The sequence below is a fragment of the Macaca mulatta genome, chromosome 1 (assembly GCF_049350105.2).
Source record: "Macaca mulatta isolate MMU2019108-1 chromosome 1, T2T-MMU8v2.0, whole genome shotgun sequence".
In the NCBI taxonomy this organism is placed as follows: Eukaryota; Metazoa; Chordata; class Mammalia; order Primates; family Cercopithecidae; genus Macaca; species Macaca mulatta.
Genome location: NC_133406.1, coordinates 32,124,202 through 32,138,663, shown reverse-complemented (window position 1 = coordinate 32,138,663; position 14,462 = coordinate 32,124,202). Strand labels below are relative to the sequence as shown.

General features: G+C 36.9%; 1 protein-coding gene across 4 annotated transcripts in view; it reads right to left on the bottom strand.

The window, feature by feature from the left end:
- RABGAP1L (RAB GTPase activating protein 1 like) overlaps positions 1–14,462 on the bottom strand; it is an 800,696-nt gene that overhangs the window by 314,627 nt on the left and 471,607 nt on the right. For all 4 annotated transcript variants that reach the window (XM_078000298.1, XM_015123648.3, XM_078000303.1 and 1 more), the window contains one exon: positions 3,271–3,345. In XM_078000298.1, coding sequence (XP_077856424.1) covers positions 3,271–3,345 — 75 coding nt within the window. The remainder of the gene's footprint in view (positions 1–3,270; positions 3,346–14,462) is intronic.

The following is a 14,462-nucleotide window of genomic DNA, read 5'->3' as shown; positions in this document are numbered from 1 at the left end:
ATTTTCTATAATTTTTAGAGTAAGTGAAATATAATCAGATCATAATTTATTATGACTAAGAGATAAAGATTAATATTATTATTATGAAATTACAAATTATTATTGTATATTTGATTACAAATGCAGTTGAACATTGTAATGGTTGCAGGCAATCTGTACTATAACATTCTCCAACTGTAAATGACAAATCTCTTGTAATTTCATAAATGGATGTATAAGAGTCTACTGTGATAAACATTTAATTCTCATTGCCTAAACTACTACATGTTACAAAGCTATTGTCAAAGCATCTAGAAATTTCCAAGTACAAGAAGAGGCTAATTAATTCTTTAAACTACTTAGACATGAAAAAAATCCTAAAAATTCAAAACTGTTTTTGAACATACTTTCATTTTTGGTCTTACTTTCTTCTCAAGCAATGAATGTGAAATATAAATGACTATGGGTGAGGAAAGGACAGCAACCCAAAAAGAAGCAGGCTCTGACAGTGATTAATATGGAGCTTCCAAAGATGTCTGGCAGCAAAAAGAAGCAATAGCTTATGTAACTGATAACAAATTAGTCAGTAAGACCCTAATAATGTATCTCTCTGGAACCTGAGATAGTGTGTTTGATGAATTGTTTAAACCAGTCCGTATTCTTCCATTTGTTTAAACCAGGGAGACAAAAATATAGTAAAAAATAAATTACAGTTAACTTCTGTTATTCAAATTGGTTGAATGGATGGGTTGGTTAGTTAATGGAATATACTAATTAACAGAATCATCAAACATACTGCCAATTAAAAATTAGAAAATGACATGTTTTTCATTAACAGAATGCTGAATATTAGTTCATCTTTCCCTTAAGGATTCTAAAAGGATTTCTTTATTTCAAGTTACTTTTATAAAAGCCATGAAAACACTGAATAATTCTATTAATGTAGAAAGTGTGAGATACTAGACTGAATTTCTGTCCCTCTTGTAACATACACTGGAAACTATCTTGTTGCATTTCACTAAGGCTGACTCACCACGTGGCCCTTATAATAGGAGAGTACATAATGTAGAAAAAAATTCTAGGTATTTGAGCTCTCTAGTTATTTGAATCTCTCTCTTTCTCTCTTTGGGGGCGGGGGTGGGGAGGTTGTTGCCAAATAATTATGAACTTACAATTAACCCAAATTCCTGTAAAATCCAAAACAGATTTCTCAGAGAGATATTCTTCTCACTGAACGTTAATGAATATATTATAATATGTTAAACAGGGCTACAGGTAAAAAATGCTAAACTACGGTATGTTCAAAGATTACTTTGTGGCCGGGCGTGGTGGCTTACGCCTGTAATCCCAGCACTTTGGGAGGCTGAGGTGGGAGGATCATGAGGTCAGAAGATCAAGACCAGCCTGGCTAACATGGTAAAACCCGTCTCTACTGGGGAAAAAAAAAAAAAAAAAACTTAAATTAGTTGGGCATGGTGATGCACACGCCTGTAGTCCCAGCTACTCGGGAGGCTGAGGCAGGAGAATGGCGTGAACCCGGGAGGCGGAGCTTGCAGTGAGCTGAGATGGCGCCACTGCACTCCAGCCTGGGCCACAGAGCGAGACTCCATCTCAAAAAAAAAAAAAAAGAACTCATCAACTCCTAAACTTTTTCCTTCATTCAATCTCCATAAATATATTTTCTATCTCAACTCAAAATACAACATTCATCCAGTCACCAAAGCCAGGAAACTAGATATGTCACCTTTGACTGTTCCTTTGCCAGTCCATCCACAAACCTAACAATTTTGCTCCCTGAATGTTTCTTAATTCTGCTTTTCTCTGGGCTCTCAACATCTCTCATTTAAATTGACATTTTCTTTTCCTTTTTATTACTATTATTTTTTGAGACACAGTCTCCTTCTGTTGCCCAAGCTGGACTGCAGTGGTGCAATCAAGACTCATTGCAGCCTTGACCTCCCAGGCTCAAGTGATCCTCCCACTTCAGCCTCCCAGGTAGCTCAACACCACAACGGGTGCTTACCACGACTATGGGTGCTCACCACCATGCCCAGATACCTTTTGTGTGTGTGTGGTAGAGATGGTGTCTCATTATATTGCCTAGGCTGGTTTCAAATTCCTGGGTTCAAGTGATCCTCCTGCCTCAACCTCCCAAAATTGTGGGATTACAGGTGTGAGCCACTATGCCTGGCCATATTGATATTTTCTACCTGGTCTCTCTGCTGCTGTCTTTTTCCCTTAATTCTGCCCTTTACACAGGTATTAAAAGAATTTATCTAAAATGATCATATGACTGTATTATTCCCTTGCTCCCAAGTGATCAATGGTTCCTCATTAGCTCTAGAATAAAGTCGGCATTTTTGACATATTACAAAGTCTTCACAATTTCCCATCTTACCATTTTTACGTCATACCACTCCCAATGTACAACTGCTACAGTAAACTGTAATTTCATATTATTCCCTTTGTACACTGTGCCCTATCATATTTCCATACATTTTCTCATACTGTGATTTTTGTCAATAATTCTTTCCCCTTCCCTTTCCCCTCTCACCTTCTCCAATCTCATTTATGTCTTGACAAAGCCGCCACCTCCTCCAGAAAGTCTTTTCTGAAAGTTCTGGCAGAGCTTGGTTGGGTAATTCTCTTCTCTATTCTCTTAACCTGTGTATCACTTTCCCTTAGCATACTGTAAGTTATTTAATGAGTATGTATTATTTTTGTCATCAGAAAAATAAAGACACATAAAAGAGAATGAAAATTATAAGTGCATGCCTACATTATCTGTGCCCCATCTTGGACTATGAAGCCTTTGAGAACACAAATTATAAATGATTCATCTTTATAACCCCACTTCATAGCCCAGTACCTGACAATTGATGCTCAATAAATGATCTGTCAAATGAAGGTAACTGACAGGAAAGAGGATATATAAAAATACATCACAGAAATGATAAAGGACTTCCTTGTCACAGTACAGTGGGTCTTAATGGTCCAGGTCCTGATATTTGGGCAGTTACACCGACTTCTTTAATTCCAGAGAATTCTAGTTAAAAACAACTCCAAATAAGCAATTTATCCTTTTCTAGACAACAAAACTAATTCCATTGAGAAACTGTCCTATTTTTGACATAATATTTCTTATTTTATCACCTAATGTACATTTTTAAAAAGATATGCCATATGTAATCTCCATCAGGTAAATGGGAAATAAGAAGGAAGAATAAAGGCAGTAGAAAGTACAATAAACTTGGCAGCACTGTGCTATTTATCACATGGACTGTTACTTACATGCAGCAGTAATACAGCAGCAAGAAAAGACTGCCCTTGACAGTATCCAATGTCTTCATCATACACAGAGTAGGCCTAGAGAAAAGATGAAAAGAAAGAAATATCATAAATAGTCACAGATTTTAACTTAAATGTTAGCTCATACCAGGCTCCTGCTTGTTCCTGTCCCTGGGCTATCCACCACAATTCCACTGGTCTTTCAAACTTGAATGTGTGTATCACTAGCACAGTGAGATCCCGAAAGAGGCTATGTATTTCCTAAAGCAGCTCTATGTCCCTTTATCCCAGGTTCATCTTTAAAATTTTGAAATAAAGAGATGCTCAGAGGACCTAAGTTAATTTTAAAAGATCCATTATGGTTTTAGGTCAGCTGTATGAGACCACAGGAGGCAGAGGCAAAAGGTGAGAGAGAGTAAGAAGATTCTAAGGTTGAAGTGTGAGTTCAAATGCACTAAAGGGGGAAATCTTGATATTGCTGAGACTGTAGTGCAGATTTGCTATTCTGACAACCCCATGCCAAAACAAAACAAAACAAAAACCCTTTAGAACCTCCAAAATTTCTCAAAGACCTTTTAAACTATCCTGCCATTTTTCATGAAGGCTGAAGAGTAAAAATGTTTCCTCCAATCTATACCACTGGGGCAAACCAGAAATATTTAGCATTGCCCCGTGCTTTTTGCAAAATGGCTAAGGGCTTCATGCTACATATATACCTGCTATTTCAGGTGCTTTGGCTATTCCACAGCTTTAACGTCATCTGGAATACAGTCAAAGAGGCCAATTTATAAGAAATACAGCATTCCTTGGGAAGTAGCTATCATATCATTCAACTTAACATTCCCTCTTAGTTTTCAGAGGAAAGGAAATAAGGCTGTATGCTTAGTGTATACTAATTAGTACTACAAACATCTAGGATTCTCTAATGCAAAAAAAAAAAAAAAAAAAGACATGTTAGTTTTTGAGAGGCTGAATCAGTTACAGTAGGTAGAGTGTGCAGATCAAAGGGTAAAGAATAGGAGTTAGAAAGCTTTTTCTGCAAAAGTTCGGAAAGTAAATATTGTAGATTTTGAGGAACACTTATAGTACTGGTTGCTTTTTTTTTTCTTAAGGGATAGGACTTTTTTTTTTAAACAACTTTTTAAAATGTAAAACCATTCCTACATTGGGGCAGTACAAAAATAGGCTGCATGGTCCAGTCACTGAACCCTGAATTAGAATTTTAAAATTTAGATGTTGCGATATGTATGTGTGTGTATATATTTTTTATATATATATAAATATGTATATATATTTTATACACACACACACACATATATATTTATATATATATATTTTTTTTGAGACTGAGTTTTGTCTCCCAGGTTGTAGTGCAACAGCATGATCTCGGCTCACTGCAACCTCTGCCTCCCAGGTTCAAGCGATTTTCCTGCCTCAGCCTCCTGAGTAGCTGCAATTACAAGGGCCCACCACCACACCCAGCTAATTTTCATATTTTTAGTAGAGACAGGGTTTCACCATCTTGGCCAGGCTGGTCTTGAACTCCTGACCTCAGGTGTTCCTCTCACCTCAGCCTCCCAAGGTGCTGGGATTACAGGCATAATCCACCATGCCCAGCCTGCCAAATATATTTTTAAAAGACTCTCAAAGAGTCCAGGATGTGTATCTCATCCCATGTATTCCATCTATGTGTTGTACTTCATTTTAGTGAGGAGATTTCCATTTAATTTGCCTTATAGAATGTATTTTTATTTTGTCAGTATAAAAATTGTCTCTGTCTAGGACAAGGCTTATCAAAGATAACTAGGAAGGCTTCACTTATGGAGGGTAAGTGTAGTATTCCCCATATGCCAAAGTTGTCAGAGCACAGTCTGGAACTCCCTTTTACTCAAAAATATAAACTGTATTGATGTACAGCTGATATTCAGTGAAAGGCACACATTTTAATTGTACAGTTCCTTGAGCTGGGGCATTTATGTCGCCCTGCCATTATAAATATTTCCATCACTCCAGAATGTTCCCCCATGCCTCTCTTTAGTCAAACACCTCCACTCCAGGCAACCACAGATCTGAATTTTATCATATTAGTTTTGCATTTTTAAAATGCATTTTTAAAAATTTCATATAAATGGAATCCTACAATAATGTACTCATATAATATGTATGCTTTTGTGTCTAGCTACTTTTACTCAGCATAACGTTCCTGAGATTCTTTCATGTTGTGTGCGTCGGCAGTTCACTCCTTTTCATTGGTGAGTAGCATGAATATATACTGTATGAATATACCACGATCTGTTTATTCATTCCTCTGTTTCCAGCTTTCGGCTAGTATGAATGGGGCTGTAAATATATACATGGCATTTGTGGATACAGATTTTCATTTTCCTTGAATAAATACCTAGGAATGGAGGTTCCAACTTCAAATGTTAAGGGTAAGTTTATCTTTATAAGAAATTGACAAATTGTTTCCCAAAGTGGTTATACAATTATTACACCCCTAGCAGCAACATATGAGAGTACCCTTTGCTTCACTTCCTTGTCAATACTTGATACTGTCAGTCTTCTTCCTTTTAATTAATTCCTGTAGTTTTGACTTTCATTTCCCTGGTAGTTAATGATACAGAAAATGTTTCCACGTACCTTTAGACAATTGATACATATTCTTTTCTGATTGTTCAATTTCCTGCACAATTATGCGTTGTTGGTTTTTGTTTTTTGGTTTTTTTGGAGGCAGGGTCTGACTCTGACACCCAGGCTGGAGTGCAGTGGCATGATCACCACAACCTCCGCCTGCCAGGCTCAAGCGATCGACCCACCTCAGCCTCCTGAGTAGCTAGGACTATAGGCTGCCCCACCACACTCAGCTAAGTTTTTTTCTATATTTAGTAGAGACGGGGTTTTGCCATGTTGCCCAGGTCTGGAGCTCCTGGGCTCAAGTGATCCAACCACCTCAGCCTTCCAAAGGGCTGGGATTACAGCCTGCCCAATTGTTTGAGTTGTTCATCTCATTATTTTTGATTCATAGGAGTTCTTCATTCTGTATATGTTCTGTATACAACTCTGTCTGAGTCCATTCTGGATGCTATAACCAGAATACCACAGACTAGGTAGCTTATAAACAAAAGAAGTTTATTTCTCATAGTTTTGGAGGCTACAAAATCCAAGATCAAGGCACCAACCAATTCAGTCTGATGAGGGTCAGTTTCCTGGTTCACAGAAATGTTGCCTTTTCATTGTCTCCTTACGTGGTGGAAGGAGCAAACAAGCTCCTTCCGGCCTCTTTTATTAAGGCATTAATCCCATTCCTGAGGGTTCCGCCCTCATGATGCAATCACCTACCAAAGGCTCCATCTTTTTTTTTTTTTTTTTTTTTTTTTTTGAGAAGGAGTCTCACTGTGTCGCCAGGCTGGAGTGCAGTGGCACGATCTCGGCTCACTGCAACCTCCACCTCCCAGGTTCAAGTGATTATCCTGCCTCAGCCTCCCAGGTAGCTGGGACTATAGGCGAGTGCCACCACGCCCAGCTAATTTTTTGTATTTTTAGTAGAGACAGGGTTTCACCGTGTTGGCCAGGATGGTCTCGATCTCTTGATGGCGTGATGCGCCCACCTCGGCCTCCCAAAGTGCTGGGATTACAGGCGTGAGCCACCATGCCCGGCAGCTCCATCTCTTAATAGTATCACTTTGGCGGTTAGGATTTCAACATACGAATTTTGAGGTGACACAAACAATGGGACCATTGCCAAGTCCACTGTCAGATATACATATTATGAATATGTTTTCCCAGTCTATGGCTTGCATTTTCATTTTCTTAATGCTGTCTTTCAAAGAGCAGGTTTCAATTTTGACAAAGTTCAATTTAATAGTTTTTGTCTTTTATGGTTCATATTTGTGTTTGTACATGCCCTGTTTTTATGTCACGAATATTTTTTCCTATGTTTTCTTTAGAAGTTTTTTTTTGTTTTGGCGTTTACATTTAGGTCTGTAATCCACTTTGAAATAAGAAGTTTTAAAAACCGGGTAAGTCTATGTTCTACAACTTAGATCTTTTGCAAAACAGTTTATTCTAGATTCCTTGCATTTCCATATACATTTAAGAAATAATTTATTGTCTTCCTAGGAATGCCTACCATGATTTTGACTGGGATTGTGTTGAATCTATAAGTAAATTTGGAGAATGATATCTTCACAATATAGAGTCTAACAGTCATGAACCTGATAAATCTATCTCCATTTATTATTTCTTAGGATTTTCTACATGCATAACCATGTTGTTTGTGAATGTTAGTTTTACTTCCTCTGTCCATATGCCTTCTTTTCTTGCCCTACTGCACGGACTCCAGTACTATATTACAGTGCATTCCAATACAATGATGAATATAAGTGCTGAAAGAGGAAGGACATCTTTGTCTTCTTCCAGATGCTAGGAGTCAAACATTGTCTTTCACCATGAAGTATAATATCAGCTATAGATTTTCCATAGATATCCTTCATTAGGTTTAGAAGTTTCTCTCTATTCTTACTTTGCTGAGCATGTTTTATCTTCTGTGGGTACTGAATTTATAAAATGCCTTTCATGCATCTATTGCAACTGAGAGAGAGGACTAGCTGGATTTCCTAGGCAGACTAAGAATCCCAAAGTCTAGCTGGGAAGGTGACTGCATCCACCTTTAAACACGGGGCTTGCAACTGAGCTCATATCTGCACGCCCGACCAATCAGGTAGTAAAGAGAGCTCACTAAAATGCTAATTAGGCAAAAACAGGAGGTAAAGAAATAGCCAATCATCAATCGCCTGAGAGCACAGCGGGAGGGACAATGATCAGGATATAAACCCAAGCATTCGGGCAGGCAGTGGAAACCCCCTTGGGGTCCCCTCCCATTTTATGAGAGCTCTGTTTTCACTCTATTAAATCTTGCAACTGCACACTCTTCTGGTTCGTGTTTGTAATGGCTCAAGCTGAACTTTCGCTCCCTGTCCACCACTGCAGTTTGCCACAGCTGCACACCGGCTGCTGACTTCCATCCCCCCCGGATCTGGCAGGGTGTCCACTATGCTCCTGATCCAGTGAGGCTGTGCCCATTGCCACTCCCAATTGGGCTAGAGGCTCACCATTGTTCCTGTGCAGTCTAAGTGCCCAAGGTTCGTCCTAATCAAGCTGTATTTAATAGAGCTATAACACACACCACATGGCCCAAGATTCCATTTCTTGGAATCTGTGAGGCCAAGAACCCCAGGTCAGAGAACCAGAGGCTTGCCGCCATCTTGGAAGCAGCCTGCCACCATCTTGGGAACTCTAAGAACAAAGACCCCCAGTAACACAATGATCATATTACTTTCTCCTTTATTCTGTTAATGTGGTAAAATACATCGATTTTCAAATGCTGGACCAACCTTGTATAACTGGGTCAAGAGTTATTATCCTTTATATTACTGGATTAAGTTTGTTATTCTTTTTGTTTTGTTTTGTTTTGTTTTGTGGGGATTTTTGGAGAATATTTTATGAGGAATATTGGTCTGTAACTTTTTCGGTAATGCCTGACACATTTTGGTATAGGGTTATGCTGGCCTTATAAAACAAGTGTGTCAGTGTTCTCTCTCACTCTGCTTCTGAAAGAGTTTTGTGTAAGACTGGTATTAATTCTTCTTTAACCATCTGGGCCTAGAGTTTTCTCCTTGGAAAGGTTTTTATTATGAATTAAATTTCTTTAATGGAAATAGAGCTATCCAAATTTTCATATTTTTTTGTTTCAATTTAAATAATTTGTGTTTTTCAAAAAATGTATCTAAATTGTTAAGGTTACTGACATAAATTTGTTCATAAAAGTCCCTAGTTGACTTTTTAATATCTGTATGTGATTTATCCTCTTTCACTGATAAAAGCTTAAACTTATATTTTCTCTTTTCCTTGATTAGTCTTGGTAAGGATTTATTAATTTTATTAATCTTTTCAAAGATGTGGCTTTTGGTTTTATCTTTTTCCTTTTCTAATACATTTTCTATTTCATTTATTTCTGTTCTTTATTATTTCTTTCCATCTATTTACTTAGGCTTTAATTTGTTCTTAATTTTCTACTTGTTAAGATAGAAACTTAGATCTATCTTCTTTTCTAATATAGGCATTTAAAGCTATAAACTTGCCTGTATAATTTCTTGATACCTTTTTAAAATACCGATAATGGTGCCAATCCTTGCCAACTGTCATCCTCCCCAAATACGATAGGTCAGTGGGGTGGTATGTACCCAGCTCTCTGTCAACCCAATAGATTTCAGCATAATCATTTCTGTGAAGATCTAGGCAATTCCAACTCCAAAGCTATAGCCTCAGAAAAATTTGGTGTTATGCTACCAAGGCAAAGGTTCGAAACTAGGGCTACTGTGGCAACCTTAGCCATAAGAAATGAAGTGGGGTACGTGGCAAAAGCAGGTCTACCGCAGCTTCCTTTTTAGGTCTCTTTCTTCAGATGAAATTAACTAGATAATTCACAAATGCCTCCAGTAATTTGTAACAGAAGTGTTATGCTATACTTGGCTCAAATGTTAGGCCTAATTAATCCTTGAGTTGTTATTAACAGTTTATTATAAGTTCTAAAAGCAAATGAATGTGTATCTTCTCTGATTCTTTTTTGTTTTGAGACAGGTCTCCCTCTGTCGGCTCACTGCAGCCTCCACCTTCCAGGCTAAAAGGATTCTCCCACCTTAGCCTCCCAAATAGCTCTGGGAGGCACGTGCCACCATGCCCGGATAATTTTTTTTTTTTTTTTGGTAGAGATGGGGTCTCACTATGTTGCCTAGACTGGTCTCAAACTCCTGAATTCAAGTGTTCCTTCTGCCTCAGCCATCCAGGGTGCTTGGATTACAGGCATGAGCCACCCCATCTGGCTACTTCCCTGATTGTTATGCTATATGTGGGACAAATGTGGAAACAAATATTAAAATCTTGATGTTCTATCCATTTGTCCAACTTTAACATAAACCATCTACAGATGACTCCTTTAGAAAATGATTTCCTCTGAGTTTAAGCTATCATAAATTTTTTGAATCCAGTACATACTCAAATTATGAGAGGAATTTTATGTAACATAAAAAAGAAAATCAGATTAGTATAGATACCACCATATGGAAACAGTTCAATTAATCAAACCATATCATGGCTGAAGCTAACAGTATCCAAAGATGTTGGAATACTACTGACCATGCTATCACTTCAGAAGAAGCAGTCACCAAAATGTAAACTTTCACTGGAAAATAGATACATTTCTTCATTCATGCACAAAGTATGTGCTTCTCAAATAATCCTTTTATATTTTAAAATCAGGAATCTTTTCACTTAGAAGTTGAAACTCCAAATGTTAAAATATTTGATGAGCTGCTTCAACCCAGGGAGAACTTCGGTTTGCTTTGTTTTTGCTTTGTCACAAAAACTATTTAAAATCTCTATAGAAGAACATTTTCTAAAACTCACAAACTGAATAAGTAACCTAGTGAATTCTACAGTAACAGTTTCGTCTGACCTTTTACTACCAGGAGAAGCCTCTCAAAATCTGTAATGAAAAAACTGAAACAGTAAATCTAGTATGAATTCCCTAATATTTAAAACGGCCATTTTCATCAACTACACTCAGCAAATCTATTAAAAAGCCTTCTTAGAATAACATATTGTAGTCGCAACAATATACAGGTCTATAAAAGCTTCTGTCTTGTCAGCTAAAATCAGAACTTCCACAGGATAACTAAAATTATTTTACGGATAAGGTCATCCGTTAATACCCCATGCCCTAAATTACTTTTTAGGCTGCAGTCACTACTCCCAGGCCATCCATTACAGACATGTGGTAAATCAAAGTAGTATTTGTGTAAGTACCTGCTTCAAAGCTGCTTTTTCTTTCTTTTACTTCAAAAAAACAAAACAAAACAAAACAAAACAAAAAAACCTCGGTTTTACTTGCAAGTTCTTCTGTTATCCACCACTGTGCTAACGAGATTTGTAACGAATACAAATCTGGCTCTTAAAATTTCACAAAAGGATAATGACAATATGCTTCTTTCAAAAACGTTTCTTGTTTTAACCAAAAGCTTATATTAGGAGAAGTATGAGAGCTACAGGGGCTTTTAAGTACCACTATGTTTTGGTTATAATTCAGCATGTGGCCAGAATCACATAGATTCTATGACATCTAAGAACTAGGTGATAGCAATGCAGTCTTTCAGCTATTAAAAACTCTGAACACTCAAAAACAATTTATTTTATTACAAATCATGTTTATGGAGGTATAATTTATATGCAGTAAAAGTCATCCTTTGCTCATTTTCCTTGAGGAAGACATACTATGTGATTTATTGATGACAAAAATTTCCACATGCTTTAAATATTATCTCTGTGTAAAGCTAAATAATGAGCTGGCAAAGTACCATATTCCGCGGAACTCTCTTTACTGAATTAGTATTTGACATTACATATTCAGCCTTTCAGACTTCAGAATGCTCAACTCTAGAACCCCAGTCCATATAAGAATTTTCATTTAGGTACCACCTATGCATCCTTTATAAAACCACACTGAAGTCACTTTCTACCATATTACTCCAAATGCCCATACCTAGTATAACCATGTATCTCTGGTTATATTCTTCCAATTCTGTGCATGAAAAATAAAAAAAAATTTGTGCCCTTATTTTTTAAAAAGAATGCATTAAGAACAGAAATATATAATTTAGTATTTTCTTTTTGCTTTCATTAACAGAAATTAATAATCAGATTCATTACTCAAGTATAGAAAATAGCTCATCTCAGGTACCTGATAGCATCCACTCCTCTTGGTCACTGTGTTTATCTATTTTTACATGAGTTTTAATTTTGTAAACCCTTTCAGATCTTTCAGTAAATAGAAAGGCAATCACTCAGTCTAAAAAAAAAAATCAAACTATGGTCCATTGTTCTCCTTTAACTTTTTCTGCTAATGATATTATCACTCTCTGTTCTAATGAGAGAAAAATTAGATCATGGGAATCATTACATAATGAATGTGAAATGAGCTTTTCTTCATTATCATCAGTTTCCAGAGCGCTGCCTAATCTTGAAAGATCAATTGGTATTCTTTTACTTATTTTTCTTTGATTTATATATTTATATTTGATTGCTTAATTTGTACTTTTATCTAGAGCTCATGGATGTATGTGAGCTTATGGATGTGGAGGAAAGGGAACCCTCATACACTCTTCTGTGTGTGTGTGTGTGTGTGTGTGTGTGTGTGTGTATTAGGGGTTGGAAGTAGGATAAAGAGAGAATACAGAAAGAAAAAAGGAAAGAAATGATGGAAAAGTTTGAATCCTATCCCTATTTGGAATATTCCTGATTATACAGTAGTCTGTCTGTTCCTTTTCCATGAACTAGGAACTCTGAGATTTGTTGATGACAAAGCATGTTACATGAATGATAAGTATATTCTCAACGCTTCCCCTTTCCCATGAAAGATGTCTAAGTGCAAGATTCCTAAAAACTGTAGATCTCCGACCATAGTATAATACTAGAAATCAGTAACAGGAGGAATGTTTAAAAATTCACAAGCACATGGAAATTAAACAGTATGCTCTTGAACAATCAACAAGTCAATGAAGAAATTATAAAGAAAATTTAATTTTTTTTTGAGAAAAATGAAAACACAACATACCAAAACCTATGGGATGCAGCAAAAGCAGTTTGAAAGGGAAATTTGCAGCAATAAATGCCTATAAAGAAGAAAGTTTGCAAATAAAAAACCTAATCTTGGATCTCAAAGAACTAGAAAAAGACAAACTAAGCCCAAAATTAGTAGAAGAAAATAACAAAGATCAGACTAAAAATAAATGGAATGGAAAATAAAAATAAAACAAACAAAAAAAAAAAAACAAAAACAAAAACAAAACTGTAATCCCAGCTACTCAGGAGGCTGAGGCAGGAGAATCACTTGAACTGGGGAGGCGGAGGTTGCAGTGAGCAAAGATTGAGCCATGCACGCCAGCCTGGGCAACAAAGGGAGACTCCGTCTCAAAAAAGAAAAAGAAAATCAATGAAATGAGTTGTTCATTTGAAAACATAAACAAAATAAACAGCTAGACTAAGAAAAAGTGAGAAAAGACTCAAAATCAGAGATAAAAAAGGAGACATTATAACTGATACTACAGAAATTAAAGGATCATAAGAAATTATTGTGAACAATTATATGACAACAAATTAGATAACTTAGAATGGATAAATCTGTGTACATATAAAACTGATCAAGGATGAATTATAAAGAAATAGATGAGTAAGGAGACTGAATCAGTAATAAAAAGTCTCCTATCGGGCCGGGCGCGGTGGCTCAAGCCTGTAATCCCAGCACTTTGGGAGGCCGAGACGGGTGGATCACAAGGTCAGGAGATCGAGATCATCCTGGCGAACACGGCGAAACCCCGTCTCTACTAAAAAATACAAAAAACTAGCCTGGCGAGGTGGCGGGCGCCTGTAGTCCCAGCTACTCGGGAGGCTGAGGCAGGAGAATGGTGTAAACCCAGGAGGCAGAGCTTGCAGTGAGCTGAGATCCGGCCACTGCACTCCAGCCTGGGCCACAGAGCGAGACTCCGTCTCAAAAAAAAAAAAAAGTCTCCTATCAACAAAAAGCCAGATAGTTAAAAAACTACCAAATATTTAAAAATATAGCTGAATTCTACCAAATATTTAAACTGCTAACACCAATTTTTCTCAAACTCTTCCAAATAATTGAAGAGGAGGGATTATTTCCAAACTCATTCTGCTAGACCAGCATTACTCTGATACCAAAACCAGACAAAGGTACAACAAAAAAAGAAAACTACAGGCCAATATCTATGATAAACATACAAGCAAATATTCTCAACAAAATACTAATTAGCCAAGTAGAATACCACATCAAAAAGATCATCCACCATGATCAAGTAATTAACCACAGGGATGCAAGGATGATTCGCTATATGTAAAATAAATGTGATACATCACATTAGAAGAAGAAATGATAAAAGTCATTTCAATAAATGCAGAAAAATCATTTGACAAAATTCAGCATCACTCCATGATTTAAAACTCTCAAAATTAGATATAAAAGAAATGTACCTCAAAAAGGTAATGGCCATATATGACAACCCACAGCTAACATCATGCTGAATGAAGAAAAGCTGAACTGGAACAAGATATGGATGTCCATT